Raw genomic sequence first — 25,054 nt, 5'->3', positions numbered from 1 at the left:
ATGATCTTACATATCACTCTTCCATAAACTAACATTCTTCAACCACAACAAGTATTCTCTTTTCACTTTTGAAATTATAAAGTAGACTTATAAAGACATCTACACTTATTAGCTAACTAGATAGTAAAATCAAAATGTTGGTAATTTAATAATTATAAAAGATTATATTTTCAAAATACCTCAAGACCATTAGGATTAACTAACGCACACTGTCAAACTAAAAAATCTTGAAAATACATTACGAATAATACACAAATCCATCTTTTATAGATTTTTCTATGTAGACTTTATAATCCGTCTACATAATAATAGACTGTTTTTTCAGTTTACGTTTGTAGACTGTCAAGTTAGTCTATAATTAGGGTTAGTTTTTGCAATTGAAAAATCCATGGGTTATCATTTGTATTTAAAAAAAAAGTTATGATTTTATATGAGTAGACTTTATTTTCAGTCTACATTTTGAAAAGGTTAGTTTTTGCAATTGACCAGAATTCAACCAGAATTTGATTTTCCAAAGGAGACTTCATTTACAGTCTACATTTTTTAATTTTTTAAAACAGGTTAGTTTTTGCAATTGACCAAATTTGACTTTGTACAAATAGATTGATATGAACGTCTACACATGTGTAGACTTCAACTGAAGTCTACCCCAAATTCGAAAGGTTAGTTTTGCATTTGACCAAAATAAAAAAGTAGACTTCATATGCAATCTACGTTTTTTTTTCCTGAGAATAGTAGACTGAATATGAAGTCTACACTATTTTTTGATTCGGTCAACTATATAATCTTTTAGTCAAATACAAAACTAACCTATTCAACGGAGTTAAAGTTTTGGTCAAATGCAAAATTGACTTTTTGTAGACTTTCATAGCAGTCTACATAATGTAGACTTCTCGTGAAGTCTACTATGAAAAGTCAAAAGTTGCATAGAGTTTGGCCAAATGCAAAAACTAACCTCTTTACGTAAACTTCTTAGTAAGTCTACCTACTTTTTTGTTTTTGTTTTCAAAGGTTAAGATGCAGACTTCTAAGGAAGTCTACTATACAAAAAAAATTATTTTGGTCAATTGCAAAAGTAACCTGTGCGTTGAACAATAGATCGCATCGTACGTCTACACATAAGAGTAGACATACAAAACAGTCTACTATCGCGACACAGATATGAAAAATGACAAAAACCCAGTAAATAGTTATCTTTTTTTTTGTGTAAAGCTCGTTTCCACCATTTACCACCGTCCAAGCTCCAAATATGACCAAAAAGAACCACCTTTTTCGACTAACCACTGAATAAACTCGAAAATATGAAAGTTTAGATTACAAAAATGGAAGTTATGAAAGATTTTCAGATGAAAATGAAGAGGAAATGAGAGAAAATGAAGATTTGTTAGTTTAGAAAGAGAAAAAAGTGGTTACAAATTGAATTCTTGAGGTTTTAAGAGCTCAAAAATGGTGGTTTATGGTGGTTGGAAAATTGATGATAATGGTATTGTTGTAAATAAGAAGAAATGTTTAGGGTGTAATAGGTTTTTTCTCATTTTCAAAATTATTAAATAATTATTTAATAATGGCACTTTGGTAAATAATTGAAAAACATAAGGAGGATTTGGAACTTTCAAGGATGAATAGTAATGACAAAAAAAAAGAGGTTGGTTTTGGAATTGACTCCAAATTTTAGGTTGATTTTGAAAAAAGCCCTTTAGTTTTTCATGTTTTCTTTTTGCATAAACCTTTTTTTTTGTCCAAAAGACTAATGCATGTACATGCCGTTTTCTTCTTTTTTTTTTGTGGTAATCCAAGATAACCTAACTAATTCCACATGTGTTAAAGTTCATAAAAACACATGCATACAATAAAATTATACAACACATAACACGTTACTATTGCTTCTTTTTCTTTTCTTTCTATAAAATGTTCCTCAATAGCACTGATTCTTCTTCATAATGGATGTATACAGACTTGCGTCTGACTGGGCCAAATTCTACTGAGTAGCCCATTTGTTTTGTCTTTCTTTGTGTGAGAATGACGTGGCCTTTTGCCCCAGCTTCCTTCAAGTTGACTCTCTCTGTTTCTATTTGCTTCGATCCATAATCTTCCACAATATATAAACCTAAGACACAACTTGCTTTGATTCACATTTTGTTATTCCAAATAAACCATTAAGTAGGAGAGTTTGGTAAAGGTAGTTAAACTTATCATTAATTTTTTGTTTAAATACACAATTTTCTACAATAGTACACAACTTTTTAACATTAATGAAATATTTCACACAAAATAACTCAACTAAATAAAACATAATGCGGGTTGAGTTTGACCCAAAACGGTTACAACTTACAACGGTTTGGCGGAAAAAATGCAAAATCGGGCATCCCAAGAAATGCGACGTTTTAAATAAAAATAAAAAAAAAGTAAGGGAATCGTCTTTTTCAAGCAATCTCAGACTTCCCCTTTGCTTCTCTCTTATCCCCAATGCTTTTAATCATTTCATTGTTAACTCCACTTTCCTTATGCTTCTCTCTCTCATTTAGAAGTTTTCCTAAATCTCAGAAAACCACTGCTTTTCATTAGAAGGTTTTCGGATTGGATTCAAGACTAAAGTCTGTTTAGTTGATCAAAGATGCTGGGAGATTTCATTACAAGAATCATAATGTTTAAACACCATCTCTTACTTCATTTGGTAATAGATGTAAGTTTTGTTCCGTCTCTTAGTTTTTTTCTTTCTTTTTTGAGCAGATTGCTTGTGGGTTACGCGTACCCTGCATATGGATGCTACAAAAGCGTGGAAAAGAAAAAACCTGAGATTCAAGAACTTAGATACTGGTGCAAGTATTGGTAATGCCTATCAGTGGTTAATTAAATAAGGAATCTGATTCTCATAACACCATCTTATCTAAAATTCGATTCGGATTTTGTAGGATCTTGGTGGGTATTCTTACAGTTCTCGAAAGGATAGGAGACATCATTGTATCATGGTGAGCATTGGTTAGTAACTATTAATCTCAATCATCAGATGCTAAAGCTGTTCTATGTACACAAACATTAGGTTTCCGCTGTACGGGGAGATCAAAATCGCTCTTCTTGTCTGTTTATGGTACCCTAAATCACAGGTACACACTCCAATGCAAGAAACTAACTCATCATAAAACATTCATTAAAACCGATCTTTGTATCCTAATCTTGTCTTGTGATAGGGGACTAGCTACGTCTACGAGAAGCTTCTATGTCCTTACATGTCAAGGCATGAATTAAACATTGATCAAGGGATCTTAGTTTTAAAGATTCGAGGACATACTGTAATTGTTCAACTACTGCAATACATCTATCAATGGACTCTTCAAATCTTTAGACACCTGCAGCAACAATTCGACAAGGTATGTAATGAACACAAACAGATTCAATCTCCCTCTCTCATTTTCATGAATCCACTCTCTTCTTATTCTGCAGAAAAATGAACGATCAAAGTCCAAAGAGAGACACAAAGCAGGAGCTTCGTTCATGTTTCTCCGTTAGCTTGTAGCAAGAGAACCAGGATTACAATAACCGGTTGTAATAACCGGTTCACCACAAATTAAATTTGTAAACCCAAACCGGACCATACCGGAACTGCTGAGAGAATCATGTAACTATACAATTTTAGAAATCGAAATCAATATCTTTTGATTTTATTGTATACAAAAACAATTGTGTTCATCAACTCTACTTAACAATCTGAGGAGCACAGATCGAATGCAGAACCCACTCGAACACACGTCTCAAGAACTGCACTCCGGCGGAGAAATGAATCCACACGCGGCGGAGGAACTGACACCCAGCCGAGTCCTCCGACGAAGTCTGCGCCGTCGCCTGTAGATAAGACCACGCGGCCTGCTTAACGAGCGGGTCGCGGATCGATATATCTCCGACGGTGGATAAGACTGGAGAGCTGCTGCCGTTGATAGACGGTAGCTTGACGGAGGAGTTGCTCGGAGACGAGATGATGTCTCTGAGAGATGTGTAGGCTACGGAGGAAGGTGGTTTTATGGAGATGAGGTCGAAATCGAACGACGATGGAGATTCGATTGCGAAAGGGATATCGGAGGTGATCACGGACGTTGGCGTTGCGATGGAGATTCTACGGCGGAGGGGAGTCGCCGGAGAAGTTGACGGCGGAGACTCCATAGTTTTTTTTTTTTTTTTTTTTTTTGGTGTGGACAAAAATCTCTTATAGACCAAATGGTCAAAAAAAAATCTAGAGCATCCAAAAATAATCTACATGGACCAATTAAAGGGAAATGACGATTTTGCCATTAATAAAAGAGTAATATGAGCCATTGGATCGTCACATCTATGTTTTAATCTTGGTCATACAACTTCATACATATCTAATTCTCCCTCCTTCTCTTTCTTTAATCTCAGCCACTCACATCCACACAATCTTCGTTATCTCATTCTCTCATTCGAGTTGGTAAAACTAGTATAACTCGTAAAACTAAACATTTTAAAAAATTATATAATTAGTATACAAATGTTATAATTTACACATGAAAAAAAAAAAAATTCTAATTGGTATATGATGACAAAAATGTCATCTAATTCATTTAAGATTTTTCAATTCTTTGTTAAATTATTGCATTACAAATTTAATTTTATATTATGTATTGTATACTTTTAAGGTTATTAACTATATTAGCCATATTTTTATGATAATCAAACATCGAACATATTTTATAAAGCTATGATGTGAAAATATTGGGACAACCCTTATAACTAGACATATAAACAATATATATATATATGTATATAACTTTTATTATATATTAGACGAGTATTACTAGTATAACTAGTACAACTTCGACGTTTCAGAAATTAACAAAACCAATTTGGTATTTCATATGAGAAAAACAATCATATATCCCAGTTGGTATGTACTCATAAAGTTTCTCTTAATTTAATTTGAAGTTTTAAAAAAAAATATAAAAACTATTACACAATTCCATAAGTTTACATGATTTACCTTATACTTTTAATGTTTGTTAACTTATTTGTCCACATAATTTTTGGAAAACATACATGAAATGTAGTTTTACAAAATTGATGATTTCATTGTAACCGGGCAAAGACTTGTAAACATAAATAAGTGATACAACTGAGGTAAATGTATTTATTATGTGGTACAACTAATATTTTATGATTTCACTGCCAAAGTACAACTATGCACAAACTGGTACAACTCAAAAACTAGTACAACTATCTACAGTCGGTACAACTAGAAAACTGGTACAACTACTTGTTATTTTATTTAGTATTATTTTAAATATGCATCATGTTGTAACTTAAATATATCATCCCATTTAAATATGTAAAAATATAAATTATTTGCATCATTTCATTTTACACAAAATTAGTATCAATTTTAAGAAGTTATTCAAAAATATGAATCATTTACAACTGCTGATTTATATCATTTACTAATTAAATGCAATTTAAAAAAAATATTTGATTAAAATGATTTATTTTGGTAAGTAATTCTTAATTAATATTTTTACCGATTATTTGTATTATTTGTTGCAATTTTTTTTCTTTCTAATAGCTATTATTATCTTGATAAACAAATTAAAATTGTACAATTGTCGATAACAATTGTATTAATACATCACGATTAAAACAATTATTTGCAAAAAAAACAAAAATCATACATCAAACCCAATCTTTTTCTTCTTTCCGGTGATTCGTGTCTTTAGAGCAATGGTTGAAGAATTTTCTGGCTCCGCATCTAGCTTTTTCACCTCGAAACTAAAAAAATAAAGATGATTTTTTTTCCGAAAATCATACAACTAGTATAACTTATAAACGTATCAATTCCAAATCAAATATTATTAAAAATATACTATTCATATATTTGACACATGCAAGCAGAAGAGATTAGACCAGTATGTCTTATTGGTTCTACATCATTCTCTTTTCTAGCATTTTCATATGCTAGAAACAATCAATAAAGGAAATTATACATCTCATAATTAAGTGATGCCATTTTCTTGATGGAGGTATATTACTATTGATAACATTAAAATATTCTCCAAATATGTGTAATGTCTATAGAAAATCATAGTTGATAAATTATTTTAATAAAACTAAAACTATAGTTGAAAGAAAGCAAAATAATAATCTTCTATAGAAATTTTAATAATTAAATAAGTTTTACGATTTTTAAAATAAATAATAAAATAACTTGATAAATTATTTTAGTAAAAACATGAAAATTAATTTAATTGAAGTTGAGAATAAGTTAAACATTTTAAATACATTTATATTATATGTTCATTTGTTTATTACGGGCGGGTCTACATGCATAAGCACCACTTGCACTTGCCCAAAGACGGGCCTGAACCTACTATAACTTTTTCTGGCTTTGCTAGGGTTGGGCAAAAAATCCGAGAACCCGAATAACCGAACCAAATACGATCCAAAAAGTAGTACCGTACCCGAACCGAAATTAGTTAAATATCCGAACGGGTTCAAAATTTTGGTATCTAAAGAACCATAACCGAACCCGATCCAAACTGAAATATTATAGATACCCGAATATATCCAAATTAGAATTATGTACCTGAATATGTTAGCTATTTTTAGATATAATATCCAAAAAAATATCTAAAATGTATAAGATATTTTGAAATTGTCTAAAATATTTAAAAATATATACAAATAGTCAAAAATAAATATCTAAAATAGCTAACTCAAAACACCAAAATACTTAAAATGTCTATTGATTGATTCTCCATCCAAATTTTCAAGCTAAACTAATTTTTAGGTTAAGTATAGGTATTTTAGCATACATTATTCAAAATTTTATGTTATATATTATTTTTATTTATAGATTTTGAGAAATTTAAATTATATATGAATTTAAAATTTATTTGAATAATTTAAACGGAGACAGAATCTTTAAACCCGAAAACACAAAATCCAAATAGATACGAACTGAATCCGAATGGGTACCCGAACGTCCACCCCTAAGCTTTGCAGCCGCCTTCTTTTGCTACTAGAACATAAAGAATGAAGATACATTTTTTTCCTAAATAGTACACTAGTATAACTAGTAAAACAAAGTCATTATCCAAATTAAATATTATCGAAAAAAAATTATTAACATATTTTGACACATATAAGCAGGAGGATTATACCAATATTTTTATTGATTCTGCATTATCATCTTCTATAGCACTGACAACAAAAACCAAATATCATCATATTAATTGCAAAGTTGTACTAGTTATATGCATTGTATTTGTACCAGTTATATTAGTTATACTCAATCTATTTGTACTAGTTATACTTGTTTTAGTTATACTAGTTGTACTAATTTGAGTTGTACTAGTTATACTAGTAATACTCTGCGTTTTTTTTATTTTGAATCTAGTACGTAAAAGATGAAATTTGATTCTGGGTAAGTTATAATTGATTGAATATGATTATGGGTTGATCGATTTGGTATAAGAAAGAGAAAATTAGCGGATAATTGAAATTTTTTTTTGATTTTATTTTAAAAAATAAAAACTATCGATGGAGAAGAAAGGGGGAAGAAGAAGAAGAAGATTTAGGTTAGTTGGGTCGGGTTTCGGGTGGGTCGGATTCTGGATCGGATAATAATGGCATGGTTAAGTAAATATGTTTAAGTCTTTAGGTTTTTTAGTTATTTTACTTAAATTTCTATTTAAATTTAAATACAAAATGAAAAGAAAAAAGGACGGGTCTAAATGAGATTTTTTGGACCCCAAATGGTCCATAGTAGCATTTGATCCTTTTGGTGTGAAGGAGAATAGGTTTGTGGCTGATTGGGTCTCCTTGTAAATATGAGGTTCAAACCAATTATTGATGTGTATAATATGCATCATTTGTCACTATCTTCTGTTGTATTTTTTTTTTTTTTTTTGTATTTTCTGAATTATTCTGGTTGGTGCTGGAGACCTATTACAAAATTAACAACTGTTTATGCATACTATTCTTTTTGTTTTTTCTGTTTTTTATATGAGTTTCTTCACTGTATATTTTTTTAGCTAGTGATTGCAAAAATTATAATAAAGTATATATAGAAAGAAGTATGTTAAAGAAGTGGATGTGAAGAATGGAAGAAATATATTACTAATCAAACCAACCAAAATAATCATTCCTTTTATAATTTTTTTTTAAAAATTCATAATACTTTATCAGTAAGCAATTAATTATATATAAAGATCTTCCATTTTAGAAGAAAATTTGAATCCAGTGTTAATTTACGCAGTAAATGTTATAAGTAAAAACGAATAAATAAATATATGAGCTATGGCATAATGCATCATGGATACATATAATAGTCGATTATAAAACATATAAACAATACTAAGTCTAATGCATGGCTTTATAATAGTCGATAAGAAAAGGTTCGCACCCCCATCTTTGGGCAAGTGGTTGTTCAGCCCACCTGATCTCTCAAAAACTCGACTCCAAGTAGTAAGTGACAAATGGGCCTGGACCAGTGGGCCTTTAGAAATAGAAATGATCCTGACACAGTCCACTCATCGCTACAATACGGTGTCGTTCCCAGGTTAACCGATTCTAGAAACAGCGCTTCCTCTATCCGCTTCGTCTCTCTCACCTCACATTCAACATCACAGCAGGAGGAGAGAGAGAAAGAGAGAGAGAGAGAGCAGAGTTCTTCAGTCCATGGCTTCCTTAGCTTCATCCACCACACTTATCTCTTCATCCACCGTTCTTCTTCCCTCAAAGCCTTCTCCTTTTTCTCCCGCCGCCTCCTTCCTCCGAACTCTTCCTTCTACCGCTGCATCACCGTCTTCTCTCCGTTCCGGTTTCTCCAGCATTGGCTCCCTCACCTGCATCCCCTCTTCCTCTCGCCGTAGCTTCGCCGTCAAGGCCCAGGCCGTAAGTGACTACTCGCAACGCCTTGACTTTTATCGTATTTGCTCATTCTTCTCATTCAATGTGATTAGCTTATTAGGGTGTAAAGATTTATCTTTTGACGAAAAAATCATCACTTTCAGAGTTTTCCGACCGTGAAAAGTCTTACATTTTGTTCTTACCGCTTGTTAGAATGTGTATCTAAAGCGTAATTGATCTGTTTTAGTGGAAGTTACTTGGGAAAAATTAAGAGTGTATTTGCGTGGGGCAGAAGTTAAATAAGTTATGTGGTAGATGATGGCTTAAAAGAGAGCTTATTTATCTTCTTCAATTCAGGATGATTTGCCACTGGTTGGTAACAAAGCGCCTGATTTTGAGGCAGAGGCTGTTTTTGATCAAGAGTTCATCAAGGTACACTTGCTTCTAGTTAGTTTGTGTCATAAGAAGCTAGGGTTAATGAATAAACTCTGTTGTTGATAAAAAGCTAAACTTTGTAATCTGTGTATATCATGGTTTCAGGTGAAGCTCTCAGAGTACATTGGTAAAAAGTATGTGATTCTCTTTTTCTACCCTTTGGACTTCACTTTTGTCTGCCCTACAGGTTAGCATTCTACTCAGTAATCTTAAACTCTCAACATGAGTCACTGAATCTCATCTTTGAATTTTTGCAATTTTTTTTTTTAGAGATTACTGCCTTTAGTGACCGTTATGAGGAATTTGAGAAGCTAAACACGGAAGTGTTAGGTGTCTCAGTCGACAGTGTGGTATGTCATTAGTTTTATTTTCATTTTCTCAGTTCAAGTGTCTACGATGTAATGTAACGTTTGTCTTTCATTTTTTCAATGTAGTTCTCGCATCTTGCGTGGGTCCAAACAGAGAGAAAGTCAGGAGGGCTCGGTGATCTGAACTACCCACTTGTCTCTGATATCACTAAATCCATTTCAAAATCTTTTGGTGTGCTCATCCCTGATCAGGTAAAAAGATATCTCCTGTAGACTTTTGTTTTTTAAAGTGTTTTGGGTTTTAGCCACTAAAGTTTAAGCACAGGGCATTGCACTGAGAGGGCTTTTCATCATCGACAAGGAAGGAGTTATACAGCATTCCACCATCAACAACCTCGGTATTGGCCGAAGCGTTGATGAGACAATGAGAACCCTCCAGGTACATAAAGAACAAAACATTTCTGAGAGAGAGAGAGAGACATCGTTTGAGGTTTAGATGTGTGATGTGTAATGTGTTTGCTCCTTGCTGTTTTTTGTCTTTGCAGGCATTACAGTATGTTCAAGAAAACCCTGATGAGGTCTGCCCCGCGGGATGGAAGCCTGGGGAGAAATCGATGAAGCCTGACCCCAAGCTGAGCAAAGAGTATTTTTCAGCTATTTAAAGGGGCTTTTTAAACAAATGATTGGTGAAAAGCAGAGGCATGTTTGTTTTTTCCCTATGTTGGAGTCTTTGAGTGCTGAGTTTAATATGTTTTTTGCCAAATTAACATTTGCTTGAATATCTTTGCTTTGTCTTCATTAGTTATGTTTCTGCTGTGTGTGTTTTCCTCAAAATTTAATAAAAAACAATGGAATTTATGTGTTTACCTATGTTTAAGCTTTCACTTGTGTAGATGGTTTAGAATAATGCAAAGAGGCAGAGTGTTTGACCTTCCAAAACATAAAATTAGGAAAAAACATATATGCCAGATCAGGTCTTTGGATTTAAACTTTCATATTGCTTTGTTTAATACAAGTGCTTTAAAAGCTGATCATTCACATCTTTAACAGACAGCAATTTCATGTTGTATATACGTATACGTTTACTCGGAATATTCTCTAAATTTGATCCTGAATAAGTATCTTATGAAGTAGTGTATAATTCAACATAATTTAAAAAAAAATTAAAAAAATTAAGTGGACACCAGAAAAAGCTAGAAGATGACAATATAAATTATAAAATATGCAAAAGAAAAGGATCGTTTTGTCATTTCTTGATAAAAGGCACTATCCTTTCTTAACCATTAACCAAAATGTACAAAAGACAAGTGGGGGATGATAGTGTTTGGTATATACGCGGTTTAGCAGTTACCCACGTGGTTTATCCACTTCACACATTAAGCCCCCCTTACAAAATAATGTTATCCAAACGACCCCAATACGCTTTTTGTCTACATTCCGACCTTTTCTTCTGATGTTATAAAAAACTTCAACTCCGCTGTACACTTACTGCTTTTACCCCAAAAAACTTCCCACAAAATATACTTACGTAGCAACCTCCGAACCCGGTGCATAACTGAGCCGGTCCACTTCATCCCAAACCAATTTTGACGTTATCTCATCGAACTCCGGTTCATATTCCTACAACAACATTTTTGAGTAAGCTCAATAAATTAAAATCATGTAAAAAAAAAATTACGTTTCTGTGAATGTTCATTATACCTCGAGTTGTCGAACCAACTCTTTAGCGTTTGGTGCAGAGACGATGATTCTACGAGCCATTGGGGATATGAATCCTTCGTCCACGGCCTTGTCGATAAACGTCAACAGCGAGTTGTAGTAACCATCCACGTTAAGAAGACCCACCTGTCAATAATTATTCATCACAAATAATCTTCAGAAACCACATATTTAGATAGTAACATTTAAAAGATTACGACATGGGAAGCTTCCGGTCTCACAATCAGGGTTATGTAGTTGTACGTCGTGACAACACATCGTTTTTTATATTCATGCAAAAATATTTATATAATTTATAACGTTACATGCTCTTCAAATGTGTACAGAAAAAGGTTAAGCAAGAATAAAGAATCCCAAAAGGAATCTTGCTCCATGTGATTATTACGACGTACCATATGCAAACATTTGTATCTTCATTCAGTCAGTTTGAGCCAAGACATTATATAAATAATACACAACAGACTTAGAATAAGAGAAAAAATATTCAACACGCATATTCCGGTCGTAATGATAATGCAAGCTCATGTCATATATATACTTTTAAAGAAGTTAAAAGATAACTTTGATTTCTTTGATTACGTACCGGCTTACGGTGGATTCCGAGTTGAGCCCATGTAATGACTTCCAGCAATTCTTCCAACGTACCATACCCACCTAACAATTTACCAAAAAAAAATTTCGAAGTATTTTAGATCTTAATATATTTTCCTTACGTAATTAAGTTAAATACATTTAGAAAAAAAAACTGGATTACAAACCAGGAAGAGCAATGAAGGCATTGGCTTGACGAGCCATCTCGGCTTTTCTTTGATGCATATCAGCGACGGCTTTAACTTCTCCGATGGTTTCACCGGTTATCTGTAACATATTAACACCATATTAATATATAGTTTATCATTATAATTACCTCTAATATGTGAACACCGCAAATATCTTATATATTGTATTATATATGGTATTTTTGTTGTGGGATATATTGCATATAAATTATATTAGTTGGTCAAGGAGATGTATCGTGAAGGAAACCAATAAAGGCTCCAAGTCTCAATCATTCCCATTTTGGTCCTACCACTATTGTATGTAGATCATTGCAAGGCAATTTCTATCTCAATAATACTAATTAAATACCAACTCCAACAAAAAAAAAAGAGATTCATTCAAAAGAATTTTATTATTTGTTGCATACCTCTCTTGGCATCAATGTTTTTGGGATGACCCTACAAGAGATTAGAGAAGAAACAGGTTAATAATGAATCAATCACAATACCAAACAGCCCTCTTAATCTATAAATAATGGGAAATGAAACTTAGTTGACTATTTTGGTTATAGATAATTGAAACGGGATTCTCTCATAATACCACCACATACCACAGAGGCACAACCACACATAAGAAACTAGTTGTAGCTTATTTCTAGTTATTATTTTAAAAAGCAAAGAGACTCTTGGACAAAGGAAACATGCACAGATCCTTGTTTGTCGTTGATATGTTTTACTCTCTTGCTAGATTCAACTTTAATCTTCGAATGAATTAATAGGCTAATCTATTACCAAATTCTATGGCAATTCTATGTGACAAATAATAGGTTAAGTTAGCAAGTACTAGGCATCATGTAGATAGTCATCATCAACAGTTAAATGTTTAAAACACAATGATAGTAATGGGGTACTTGGAACTAGCAAATGCATCATATCATATCATTCGAATAGAGAATATATATATATATATATATATATATATATATATATATATATATATATATTGAGACAGATATGTGAATGAATATTCATATAGAGAGAGAGAAAAAGAAAAAAAGGAGAGAGAGAGCAAACCCTAGAACATGGCGACCACCATGATGAACAGCCTGAGAGACGAGACCCATAAGCCCCACGCTTCCACCTCCGTATACCAAATCAATCTTTCTCTCCACCTTCAACCAAAATCCCACCATCAATTTCTTTAGTTAATTATTATTTCATTATTATTACAACGCCATATGCATTTATTAAATGATAAATAACATTTTCATGATGAAAATGAACACTTGTCGCAAACCCAAATCCACAATCGACCCCAAAAAGCAGCAACCACATCAACTATCAAATCTCAATTAAGAAAAGAGGAAAAAATAGTTCATCATCATCAATCCTAATCTCATTGGTCACTATCCTATTAAGACTATTATTATTACCTACAGATCAATCACACATAGTTATTACTTATTACAAGGGGTTCTGATTATTTTTATATTTAAAATTTTGTATTGTTGAAGAAGTACACCCCACAACACACGCTTTGTAGTCATTATTCTTCCAACGATTTTTTTTCTTGGCCCCTCGAGGCAGTAAAAACTGTCATTATTATTTATCTTTCCCGTAAACATAATCATGGAAACTTAAGATTAGGTTTAAGAAAAAACATAATAAGCCTCAGAGTTCTAGAAAAACAAGATGTGTGTGTGTAATAATGTAAATTACTGATCGATAAATAACAAAATATAAAATAAAATAGATCATGCAAGAGTGCTGCTCGAGTGACAGACGGGTTACAGCTAATAATAGTAAAAGTTGATATTTTCTCATCTCTCTTTCATGCCAATAAACAACAAAATACAGATTTAAATTCAATAAAATTAAAAAGAACAAAAATAAATACTTCAGCATCCACACGTTTAATTCATCATTGTTCGTTGCAACACACAATCAAAACTCACAATACCTAACATTCCAAAGAAGATTCTGAGTTCATATCTCAAATCATATCTTCATTCCTGAGTTCATACTAAGTACTGTCACAACCTTTTAATCAATCAGCATATTCACAACACACAAAGTCACCGGTTTGCTTTGTTTTAAACGGCTCTCTACTTACAAATGACACAACAAGGTGTTAAAGAATGTACATCACTACATCTGTGTTAAACTGCGAATATGAAAGTACATGTGTATGTTTATAAAATATTTATGGGTTTGAGAAGAGAGAACGTACCAATTCGTTACCCAGTTGAATGGCAGCTTCTTGGTAAGAAGGTTTGTTACCGGAACTGCTTCCACAGAAGACACAGATCCTCTTGAATCTTGATTTTATCTCTTCCATATCTCTCACTTTTCTTTCTTCCTCTCTCTAGAGCTTAAAAGTTGATTTTTATGATTATTATGATGAATGAGACCACACTTTGGTATTGTGTTAGTATTTATATATGTGGAGGAGAAGGAGGAGAATATAAATGCAAATGCGATTCCCATGCCCACCCCCTTTATTAATTATTATTCATCTTTTGTTTCTGTATTTTTTATTTTGCTTTTGTGTTCTCTAGCTAAGAATTAATAAACTTATATGCTATCTCATTTGTAGTTTGAATACTTCATTGGAAACGCTACAACACGGCTACCATATATTTATATCTTATTTTTCCAGCAATTAATTATAAAAATAATCTTTAATACTATTATAAGTTATAACCAACAAAATGTTATTATTATATTACTATATAGTTCTTTGAAAAGTCATTTTATGTCTTTATACGGACGTGATCTATATTGTGATCTCTAATTTTATTTTATTTATATACATTTGTGTGGAAGGATTAGATTAGATCTATATCACAGGTTGGAAGATCTGTTAAGATTTTGCATCTGAATAGTTCACCAGAACTAGACTCACGGATCGAAATCTTATATACAAACATTACATCAAGATTGCAAGTGAACTTGTCGTAGCCTTGTAGGTCTATCTCACCAAAAACATATATATGTTTCGGCTAATACTGACTGGGTCTGGATCATATCGGATCAGTCTAATAGACCTTTACATTTCTACGACTCTAACTCACGTAGTTTACAAAACTAGTCGTGTATTGGTGGTCTTCTATTTCGTCTGTAATAAATTAATTACTTGAACGAACAATGAAATATAAAGATTTGTTTGTATCTATAATATTAAAAAAGAAACATTCTAAAAAAAATCTACTTATAAAAGGTTGTTGGACCCTTTCATTAGATTAACATTTTTTTGGTATTCCCCTATTTATCTCTAACAATAATTAACTCAATATTCAATAACATTATATACCATATCATTCACCTATTTTTTCTCTTTCTATGAGTTAATCAGATAATTTACAATATTTTTAAGCGAAAATATGCTTGCAAATTTACACTATCATTAAAATTATTGAAGATTTTGTCATTCATAATTGGTAAGCCTCATTCTCATTTACACAAATCTTACGTATAGATGACAAATCAAATAGTTTTTAAGTTTTGCGTATTATTATAAAATATATGAGAAATATAATTAATTTTTTAGAAAAATTATCAAAATTTTCTAAGTTTTTATCGGGTCAACCTGTGTCGGTTCACGGGTTAATGGCATAATTTTTGATTTTATCGGATTTTTAATTAATAGGTTTTCCTTAAATCTGAATTTTGTGGAAACATATCAGTTGGTATAATCATGATAGAATTTACATGAAGAATATAAGCCAGTCCATATTATATACGGTCACCAGTTTACTGGTCCAATTGCAGGTCCGAATCAAATATGAAAACAATGCTTATATCTTAATTCGTCAATAAACTACATATGTATTCCTACTAAAAGGAGTTAAATCATTTTCAAAAATAAAATGTTTTTCGTACCATTTCAATGTTTCACGATTAGTTACAGTTTTTTGGTTCTAAAGATATAGGATTTGCTCGATTATTTATGAAAGTCAGTTTAATGTAGGCTTCGTTTTTCTTCTTCAGTTTGCTATAATTTAGTTCACGGTTTCGGATAAATGTACACAAACCTATACACTATATATATTATGTAGAAATTTATTTAAATATATATATTTAAGTTTGAAAACAAACCCGCGCTTTTAAGCGCGGGTCAAAATCTAGTAATGGGATTAAAAGCCTCGCGATATGTCTCGTAATCACTAGTTTGGTTTTCGCGTCGTTGTCAAAGTTCCACCCGCTAAAGCAATAGTACCCTCCGTGTATTCACACATAAATACATTTTAAATAATACTAGATACTTTACTCGTGTATTTAACTCAGTGCCTAATCCACGAGTCATCTGAAGTTAATAAGGCATTTGGATGATGCTGCTGATAATTGGCAGAAGAAGGAGAACAAAATTACGGAAGCAACATCCATAATTCATGATATTAAAGTCATTGCTCGAAAGCACAACTTTAGCTTTTGCTATGTTCCCCGAAGTTTTGTTCATGTAGTTGATACGATGGCCAAGAATGATAGAGTGAATAATCAAAGTTATGTAATTTCTTGGTCTTCCTACTAAGTCATTGTACTTTAAAGCTCTATTAATGAAATGAAAAGATTGACACAAAAAAAGTCTCTTTATAGTTTATATGTACAAGTAGAATAAAGAATATTCCTTTACATTTCTTTTTAATTTTTAGATTGTAAGACTAATAAAATCCTTGAAAAATGAAAAATCATAGCTTGTATAAATGTAAATGTAAATGAAAAATCCTCTCGTATACTGTATATTTCTTTTCAATTTTTAGATTGTAAGACTAATAAAATCATAGCTTGTATTATTTTTATGCATTTGAACAGAAAGTTTTTTCTGTTAGAAAAAGAAGATAGTAAGACTTAAAGCAATTGTAAGATATAAACTCATCTAGTCAATCTATGTTTTCTTGCCTTTGGCTCTCTTTTTTCCTTTTTCTTTCTCTTTGTTTCCATCTCAATCCTCATACTTGGAGTACATTTCTAGAGTTTTCTGTTTTTTTATTACATCTGAATCATTTTGTTTGGTAGTTTTAGAACATTTTTATGTTTGTTTGAGGATTCTATTACCGATGACTATAATGAGTTATATTATTGGTTAAATTTTCAAGAATTTTAGTATATTTTTAATTAAATAATAGTTATTAATTACATACATTAATATGTAACTTGATAATTCCATGGTAAAAAAATAATTACCATGTTGCTCTTATAAAATAGTTTGAGACAGAAAAACAAAAAAAAAACTCATCTACTCGAAAAATGAAAAACATTCCGTAGCGGCGGCCCATCAAACACACATACCGAGCCTCAAAAGCCCATTTGTTATGAAACTAATAAACGAATCAACAAGTTTCACAGGAGTGGCGCCGAGTGAGTCATCACTCTCGTCGGAGAAAAAAAAACATTAGCAAAAGCCTCAACGATGATAGACATGGAGATTAGAGACGACTACAAGTTCCTGAGAGTCGACGACGCTTTCAAGGCGTTGCATCTCAACATCAGCCTCATCGGAGTAATCGTCGAGTTAGACTTCCCCACCGCCTCTGGTATCTCGAATCCCTCTCCCAAAACCCTTCGCAAACCCCATAGCTCCTTCATTGATGACTAACATGTTTTTAGATTGTTCATGTACGTTGAGAATCATCGATCCATGGCACTCTGGATCTGGCCTTCCTGTGAAGTTCATCGCTCGCACCAATCGAGCGCTTCCTCGAGTCGAATCGATTGGGGATATAATCTTCCTCTCGAATGTGAAGGTGCGATTCATACACTACCATTAGTATGCTATTGTTGATTTTTTGGGGGGATTTTACAGACGATTTGTTATTAAAAACGTAGATTGTGCTTGTTAATCGGAAGATCACAGCTCTCTGCAACGAAACGTCGTCGTCGTTTGCGTTATTCAACGGGGAGCATGGCGAGGGTTTTGTACCGTACCAGTCGTCACCTAAGTTTCGGATTAGAGAGCAGGATAAGAGCTTTTTATCAAATCTCAGAGAATGGATGATAACTTATAAGTTTGAGGATGGTAAGCATATTAACTTATCAGATTGCTAGTGAATGATTCCATTTCCATATGCAATTGGTTGATTCTTGTATGGAGATGGAATCAAATTGGTTACTAGGTTGATTTTTTTTTTGTTTGCTTTGGTTTATGGTAGGGTCATGTTGTTTCACATCCCTGAAAGATATTAAAGAAGGGGAGTATTTAAACCTTAATTGCCAGGTTGATTTATTTGGTTTTTTTCTTTCTTTTTATTTAAGGAACTGGACTTGTTCTGGTTGGAGATTATGGTCTTTTGACATTGTTTCTCATTATTTATTGCCCTTCAAGATTGTTCACGTTTCCAAGGACGATAAAGATAGGTGTTACATCTTTGTTTGGGATGGAACTGAGATGCCACCGTGCAGTTTCGTGGTAAAGTAAGTCTCTATGCTTCCTCCCTATTCTAGCTCTTCTTTTGAATTTTGGTTTTGAGATCCCATTTTTTTTAATATTCCAAACGTAATGTGTTGGTTCTTGAGAGCTCAGTGTTTTGTCTTGCAAACAGGTCAGAAAGGCTTCCTTTATGTGTTGAACCAGAGATGCTGCCTACTCATGTGCTACGCAAGTTTCCTACTTTTGGTTCAGTCTTGAGGATCATAGTAGAGAATGTTGCTGAGAAGCAGGCCATTCAGTGTCTTCAACCTGGTCAGCACGTGAAGCTTCTGAACCTTTTCTTCCAAGTAAATATGGGATTATGGAGCGCCACTTTTAGTCCCTCTACAAAGATGCAGTACACAATGAGCAGAGAAACGCAATCCTTTTCACCTCAAAGGTTTGTCTCTTAACACTTTCTCCTATCCTGTGATTTGATGTCATGCAATGCCCAATTGCCCATTTGTTCTTAAGCTTTTTAAAAATATTTTCTTACAGATTGAAAATGTGCAGAGAAAAGTTCTCATCGAGATGGAACCCCATCACGCGTTGTATTAGTAGTCCTTCTCACTCAGGAATCACAGGTTATATAATAAACTCACTTTTTTTTTAGCTTTCGACCACACTTGGCATTATGTGAAGGTTATTTTGGTAATATATTTTTAGGGGTTGCCCATGAGGACGCTCCGTTTGTTACTCTGATGGACATGCTGACCTATAGCAATGTATGTGTCCCAAAAGCTATCCTATACTCTTAATTTTTAGAGACAAGACTAGTAAAGACTTTATAAACTTGAGCTTTAGTTATGCTTATGCAGGTGACTGCTAAATTCAGGTGTGTTGTTCGGTTCATACAAGTGTTTCCCAGAGATGTCAGAAACTTCCACGATTTGAACGGCAAATTCAAACTGCTAGCAATACTAGAAGATGCAACCGCCAGAATCCACGCTTCTCTGTATGCTGATGAAGGGGTAAATATACTAATCACTGTTACGTTCCGAGGATTCATTCAAGGGATTGTCTTATATATGTATCCGCCATTATGACAGGATAAGTTTTTCGGGTGTGACCCATCTGATGAAGAAGCTCTGATCAAGAAGCTGAATAAATTGCTGGGAGGTGATAGGATTAACGAAGCTCCAAGAAATCCTCCGTGGGTGCAATGTTGCTTGTTCTCTTACTACAGAGTCAAAAATGATCAATGGGGAAGCAGAAGATTCCGGATTTTTGATACATGGATCAACGCTAAATGAGACGCATTAAATCAATGACTATCAAACAGTTAATTATTGTTACCACAGTTATTAACATTGACAAATGACAAGAAGTTCATATTGTTAATTCCGATGGTTAAGTAGTTTTAGAGCTTGATTGGTTTCCCTGCTACCACCCGCAAACGCAGCTTTTGCGGTTGGTAGCGGTTGACAGCGATTCGAAACAATCATCCAAACCGTTACAAATCGCTTCAAACCGCTCTGAACCTCTTAAAATCAAAAGCTGGTTCCAGCTAGCGTTTGCGGTTGCGGGCGGTTGCGGGAGGATAATTTTTTTTTCTTTTTCTTTAAAAACCATATAAATACAAAAATAAAAATATTCAATAAATTTTTTAAAATGGAATTATAAAAATACTAAAATATATCTATTATATTTTAATTAATATTATAAAATTTTAAAATAAAAATATTTTCTATAATTTTAAAAATTTAAAACTATAACTTTGAAAATATAATTTACATATTTATTATAATATTATGATTTTTGATATTTTTATAATTATATAAAATGTAAATATTGTTAATTTATTATTTAACCGCTGCTGTATTTGGTAGTTAACCAGTCATAATTATCCCGCAAACGCACTAATTTTTAACCGCATAACCAGTCGTACAAATCTCTTAAAACCGCTAGAAACCGCAACCACCCGCATCCGCAAACGCCCGCAGCCGCAACCGCTACCGCTGCGTTTGAACCAGTCAGACCCTTAGTCGTCAAGGTCACTGATTTGACATTGTGATTAATCATGTTTACCATCCCTTATTAGGTTTAACCCTAAAGTTCATAGATCGACCATTCAACCTATTTGTCCGCTGCATCAAACAGGTTGAATACTATTCATCTGCAAGGAAATCGAGCGTAGAGGGAGGGGATACGAGGGAGTCTGGTTTGCTTCAAGAGCCCATAGCTAGTTATTTGGTTTGTTCTTTACCGGATTAGCTTATTCTTTATACAAAAACTCTTCAAAAAAAAATCACTTGATGTAACTAAGGTCTTTTTGAATATAATTTCACAATCATTCAAAAAAAAAGAAAAAATAATTCTAGAATAGCATAGACTCAACGTAAAAGGTGATGGAAAAGGACAATCATTCAAAAGAAAAAAAAAGCCCTTTTCCATCACTTTTCCCTTGAGTTTCTGCTATTTTTCCTTAAAAGGTTTCCTTTTCCAAAGGCAAATTGAGGCCAACAACTCAGAAAACAAATACCAGGCTCAACCTACCCATATCCGTAAAAGCAAAAGCTGCACCAAGGAAACAGGTCGGAGCGGATGAGTAGAGATTCAGTTTGCTCATCAACAACAGATTCTCCCAAGGAAAAGCCACCTGCTACGTTCCATCTCCAATCGAAAATTTATATTTTACAATCCACATGCATGCATAAAAAAAATAACATAACCATACTGAGAATATGTTTAAGACAATCTGCCAATCCAAAACAACCATGACATGAAAAGCATCACATATAAATGTTTTTAAGGCTATCATAAACAGCTGCCAATCCAAAACAAACTTCAAAAACCAAAATTAGCTGCCAATCCAAAACAAAGTTAAAAGCAGGTCTGTTAAAAAAAGAAGAAGTTAAAACCGGTACATGGCCACATCAACCAAATAAGAGATGGAAAGTGTTTTCTCTCCTCACAAAGACATAATTAGAGTTTCTCCTGCTCCCACACAGTAATGTGCCAATGACATGTTGTCCTTCTTTAGAAATCCGGCTTTTCCCCATAACTTATGCTTGTTTGCTGGAATTTGGATCTTCCTAGCTATTTTCTCCTTCAAACTTGCCACGTTTTCTGATAACGACTGCAGAGTGATCTCAATGACTTGCTCACTGTTCACGTTTGGAAAAGAAACCCTGATTGTAACAGAACCCTGAAAATGTGCGACTGCTGATCAGTTACAAGTCAAGTCAAAACAAGAAAAAAAAAACAGGGAAAAAACGTTAACCGAATGTTGAACGAGAAACTGGTCTTTTGGAACAAGCGCTGACTTATTAAGCTTGTCTTTGTGGCTCTGGTTCCTCACGTAGTGGCAGTGGCGGAGAAGGAAAAGCCACTGAGTTCCCTTTGGAAGCGGCACAGGCAAACAAGGTCGCATTTGTGTTGGTGCCGATGAAAAACATCCATGTGATGTCAACTCTTGATCCTCCCTGTTAGCAAAATAGTCAAGCGCACCCACGTAAGAATGCAAATCACTCTCGGACATCTCCACTCCCACCTCTACCTCCTGATTTTCCCCTTGAAGAAGATTGAAGAAACCCTTGAGGACAGCTCTCTCCGGACAAGTACATGAAGGCATTAGTACATTGGAATAAACAGTCACAAGCCGATAGAAAAAACTGTACTTATCTTCTGACATGATAAACTCAAACTGAGAGTTCTCGATTATAGCCACTCTCCTTATCAAAGCCATCAAGAATGTATACCCATACCTCACATAAAACTGCGCTGTGACCTTGATAATACCAAGCTGCCTACGTGTGATCCCTTTAGGATATGTAAATGGATAATCGCGAGGTATTGGAGGATACGTAAATAGAGGATTGGGTTGACCTTGTGCACCATCATCAGTTGGTGGAGCATCAAGCATACCATCAGACAGCATTTGTGCTGAAATGCGTCCAGGCGATTTCCACTTTCCATCATCACTACAAGCAAAATAGTCAAGACATCCCGCAAAATCATGCACATCAACAACATCCCTCTCTATCTCTACTCCCTCCTCCTCATCATGCTTTTTCCCTTGAAGAATATTGAAAAACCCTTGGAGAAATGTTTCTGTGCAAGCATGTTGGTTACGTTTACTCGCTGGCCGCTTCCAGTAAGGCATTAAAAGTTTAGCATAAGCATCAACAAGCTCAAGTAAAACATTAAATCTGCAATCACTTGCATTGATAAAGCCAAATTGGGGTTTCGGGTTCATAGTCACACTATTCACCAAATCGGGCCAGAAATGCCTCCCATACCGCACCACAAACTGAGCTGTGAGTTTGATAACGCCAAAATCATTGGGGTTCATCCCTTCAGGACACTTGATTTCTACAACTGGAGGCTGTGCAACATAATTAGTAGAACAAGGAGGTTTGATACATTGTTTCTGATGAGCATTTCGGTATTCAACAATCTTGTTTCGGTAAAAAGCGAGATAAGGATGGTTGGGGATCCTCAGAAAGTTGTATAGTTTATTATTCACATTATCCTCCAAGAACCTGCTTTCCATCCACACCCCATGCTTGGCGACCAAACGTGCAGTTCCCTCCATAATAAACCTGACTTCTGGATCAATGTTTGGATCATCCTGACTTGAACTGGACATCTTTTTCTACAAAAAAAAAAAAAAACAGATGAACACTACCACCAGATTCTTCCAACTTCTTAAAGTTTTAGAGGATAAATTATCGATTTAGGAAATCACCCCCGAGAAACAATCAGATCGTCTATAGGTTGATTAAGGAGGAGATAAAACATCAATACATCCACCCCGAACCTCAATATATAAAACTATTTATTGAGAACCATCCAAACACCATTCTCGTAAGGAAGGAGCTCCAGAAATATCGGAAACTTATGCAGCTCTGGTTGAAGTTTTCTTAATTGTGTGTTAGTTAAACATTTCTATCCTAACAAGTAAGCCTCTCTAATTTTTTTTTTGGCAACAAACTGTTTGACCGCTTCTCTCGTGTACTTGTACAGTTATGCTTCATTCTTTTATTTTTTCAGTTATGCAAGAAAAACTATTTTATTTACATGGAACCATACGCTAAAAGATTATTACACAAAACATATACCTCTCCGACAATATCACATAAAGTCCATGTACGAAAAACAATCTAAAGATAAGATAAACAAGTGCATATAAATGAAAAATAGAATCCGAACACAATAGCATTTGACTTTGACTAGCATCAAAAGTCAATGTCACACTTGGTCCGCTGAAACTGAAACCCGCTGGTTATATTAGAGGAACCGAGAGGAACCTTGAGATCACACCTAACCTTAGGCTTAAACCTCCACGACTTGATCAGCCCAAACTTAAACCTCACCCTAAGCCTCAGCTTCGCGTCGATCCTGTATATCCCCGACTTCAAATCCTCGTCCAGATCCTTCCGATCTCCGCCGTTAAGCACCACCAAGCCCTGTCCCTCGAGCTTACTCCCCACCTCCGTCGTGTTCTTGTGCCCCTGGTAGAACGGCGCCACGTTGCTGCTACCGAATCTTTCATCTCCGTAGTATCCTCTGACCTCGATCTGGTCGTAGTAGACGCCGATGCGGCGGTTAGGGTTCCGGATCGTGAAGTTGAGGTCGAGGTTGTAGCGGAGGTTGTTGTCCGGGCCGAGAGTGAACTGCGTGAGCTTGGCGTCGGCGACGTGGAACTTGATTGCGTTTGGTCGGAAGATTAGCCAGATGATCAGAGCGGCTATGGCTAAGAGGATGGCTATGGTTATGAGGATGTTGAAGATGACGCTCAAGATGCAGCAGCCGCAGCAGCCGAGGCAGTCGCCTATGCAGCCGCAGCAGCAGCCGCCGCCGCCTCTGCCGTGGCTGTGAGAGACTTTCCGTGGAGGTGGGATCGATGGGCCGTAGTAGGCGCCGTTTAAGTCTTGGTGGTGCCTGTCTCCCATGGAGAAAGTTTCTTTGTTAGCTTGTGTAATGATTTGAAAAAGGTAAGAGAAAGTAAAAAATGGAATTATTAATGTTATTTAGGTGGAGGAGGAAGAGGGGTGGTTTATATACACTGTAGAGATAACGTGTGTGTTAGATAAAACGTTTAAATTAACGCGGTTTTGTTTTTGAAAGTCAAATGTGACGCGGCCATTTAATATTGTAAGGGTGATTTGATTAATTAGAGGTTACTTGCTAGTTGCGGCACAGTTCTTACTTTTTAAGATATTTAGGACAACAGTTTAATAAACATTTCAGATTTTTCTCATGTTTATATGTAACGTTTGTTAAAATAATCATTTCTCATGTTTATATGTAACTTGTTTGTTAAAATAATCATTATAATTGGTTAAGCACTTGTATGTTTCTTTTTTATCTAAGATTATTTGGTGAATATATAACTGGGCGTTGGTCTTTTCCGTGTACTAAAATATCTAAACATGACAAAGGAGATGTATACATGTGTGGATGAGATGATACTTAGTGCGGTAGTTGGTTTTGGGAGATTGTAAAGAGAGTCATCTTTACAATGTCATACAAACCTTCCAAGAAACTTCCTTAAAAGCGACTGCTCTAAGCTAGCCATATACATATTGTTATTGTTTTCGAATCTTGACTAAAGACTTTTAAGCAGCAGTTAG

The 25,054-nt window shown here is 34.2% G+C and overlaps 7 protein-coding genes across 9 annotated transcripts; 3 read left to right on the top strand and 4 right to left on the bottom strand.

Moving 5' to 3' along the window:
• The first annotated feature begins 2,194 nt into the window (after positions 1-2,194).
• Positions 2,195-3,685, top strand: LOC106418978 (putative HVA22-like protein g). Its single transcript, XM_013859718.3, has 6 exons — positions 2,195-2,646; positions 2,731-2,829; positions 2,913-2,969; positions 3,041-3,104; positions 3,189-3,368; positions 3,442-3,685. Exons 1-6 carry the CDS (start codon positions 2,615-2,617, stop codon positions 3,505-3,507), a joined length of 498 nt encoding a protein of 165 aa, XP_013715172.2. The 5' UTR covers positions 2,195-2,614; the 3' UTR covers positions 3,508-3,685.
• Positions 3,629-4,191, bottom strand: LOC106418979. Its single transcript, XM_048742576.1, has one exon. The coding sequence runs from the start codon at positions 4,153-4,155 to the stop codon at positions 3,694-3,696; it is 462 nt and encodes a 153-aa protein (XP_048598533.1). The 5' UTR covers positions 4,156-4,191; the 3' UTR covers positions 3,629-3,693.
• Positions 4,192-8,545: 4,354 nt separating this feature from the next.
• LOC106419437 (2-Cys peroxiredoxin BAS1-like, chloroplastic) lies at positions 8,546-10,459 on the top strand. The gene is made up of 7 exons (XM_013860221.3): positions 8,546-8,895; positions 9,208-9,282; positions 9,391-9,472; positions 9,556-9,635; positions 9,720-9,845; positions 9,919-10,032; positions 10,139-10,459. Exons 1-7 carry the CDS (start codon positions 8,680-8,682, stop codon positions 10,253-10,255), a joined length of 810 nt encoding a protein of 269 aa, XP_013715675.2. The 5' UTR covers positions 8,546-8,679; the 3' UTR covers positions 10,256-10,459.
• Positions 10,460-10,784: 325 nt separating this feature from the next.
• Positions 10,785-14,634, bottom strand: LOC106418986 (cytokinin riboside 5'-monophosphate phosphoribohydrolase LOG7-like). The gene is made up of 7 exons (XM_013859725.3): positions 14,301-14,634; positions 13,145-13,242; positions 12,499-12,529; positions 12,071-12,170; positions 11,896-11,966; positions 11,295-11,438; positions 10,785-11,213 (listed from the first exon to the last, which is right to left on the bottom strand). The coding sequence occupies exons 1-7, from the start codon at positions 14,406-14,408 to the stop codon at positions 11,118-11,120; spliced, it is 648 nt and encodes a 215-aa protein (XP_013715179.1). The 5' UTR covers positions 14,409-14,634; the 3' UTR covers positions 10,785-11,117.
• Positions 14,635-17,402: 2,768 nt separating this feature from the next.
• LOC106419353 (protection of telomeres protein 1b-like) lies at positions 17,403-19,817 on the top strand. 3 transcript variants are annotated; one of them, XM_048742575.1, is made up of 10 exons: positions 17,403-17,604; positions 17,678-17,814; positions 17,897-18,086; positions 18,220-18,284; positions 18,393-18,481; positions 18,610-18,876; positions 18,990-19,060; positions 19,143-19,201; positions 19,295-19,447; positions 19,526-19,817. In XM_048742575.1, exons 1-10 carry the CDS (start codon positions 17,481-17,483, stop codon positions 19,727-19,729), a joined length of 1,359 nt encoding a protein of 452 aa, XP_048598532.1. In that variant the 5' UTR covers positions 17,403-17,480; the 3' UTR covers positions 19,730-19,817. The 3 variants fall into 3 exon arrangements, with proteins under 3 accessions (XP_048598532.1, XP_048598530.1, XP_048598531.1); XM_048742574.1 differs by having other exon boundaries at positions 17,407-17,604; positions 18,975-19,060; XM_048742573.1 differs by having other exon boundaries at positions 17,406-17,604; positions 18,220-18,481; positions 18,975-19,060.
• Positions 19,818-20,687: 870 nt separating this feature from the next.
• On the bottom strand, positions 20,688-23,309 carry LOC106419123 (probable splicing factor 3A subunit 1). The gene is made up of 3 exons (XM_013859881.3): positions 23,167-23,309; positions 21,700-23,073; positions 20,688-21,624 (listed from the first exon to the last, which is right to left on the bottom strand). Exons 2-3 carry the CDS (start codon positions 23,065-23,067, stop codon positions 21,388-21,390), a joined length of 1,605 nt encoding a protein of 534 aa, XP_013715335.2. The 5' UTR covers positions 23,068-23,073; positions 23,167-23,309; the 3' UTR covers positions 20,688-21,387.
• Positions 23,310-23,474: 165 nt separating this feature from the next.
• LOC106419355 (NDR1/HIN1-like protein 3) lies at positions 23,475-24,804 on the bottom strand. Its single transcript, XM_013860126.3, has one exon. The coding sequence runs from the start codon at positions 24,371-24,373 to the stop codon at positions 23,657-23,659; it is 717 nt and encodes a 238-aa protein (XP_013715580.2). The 5' UTR covers positions 24,374-24,804; the 3' UTR covers positions 23,475-23,656.
• Between the last annotated feature and the right edge of the window lie 250 nt (positions 24,805-25,054).

Source organism: Brassica napus, chromosome A10, assembly GCF_020379485.1.
Source record: "Brassica napus cultivar Da-Ae chromosome A10, Da-Ae, whole genome shotgun sequence".
In the NCBI taxonomy this organism is placed as follows: domain Eukaryota; kingdom Viridiplantae; phylum Streptophyta; class Magnoliopsida; order Brassicales; family Brassicaceae; genus Brassica; species Brassica napus.
This window is presented reverse-complemented; position numbering and strand designations above follow the sequence as displayed.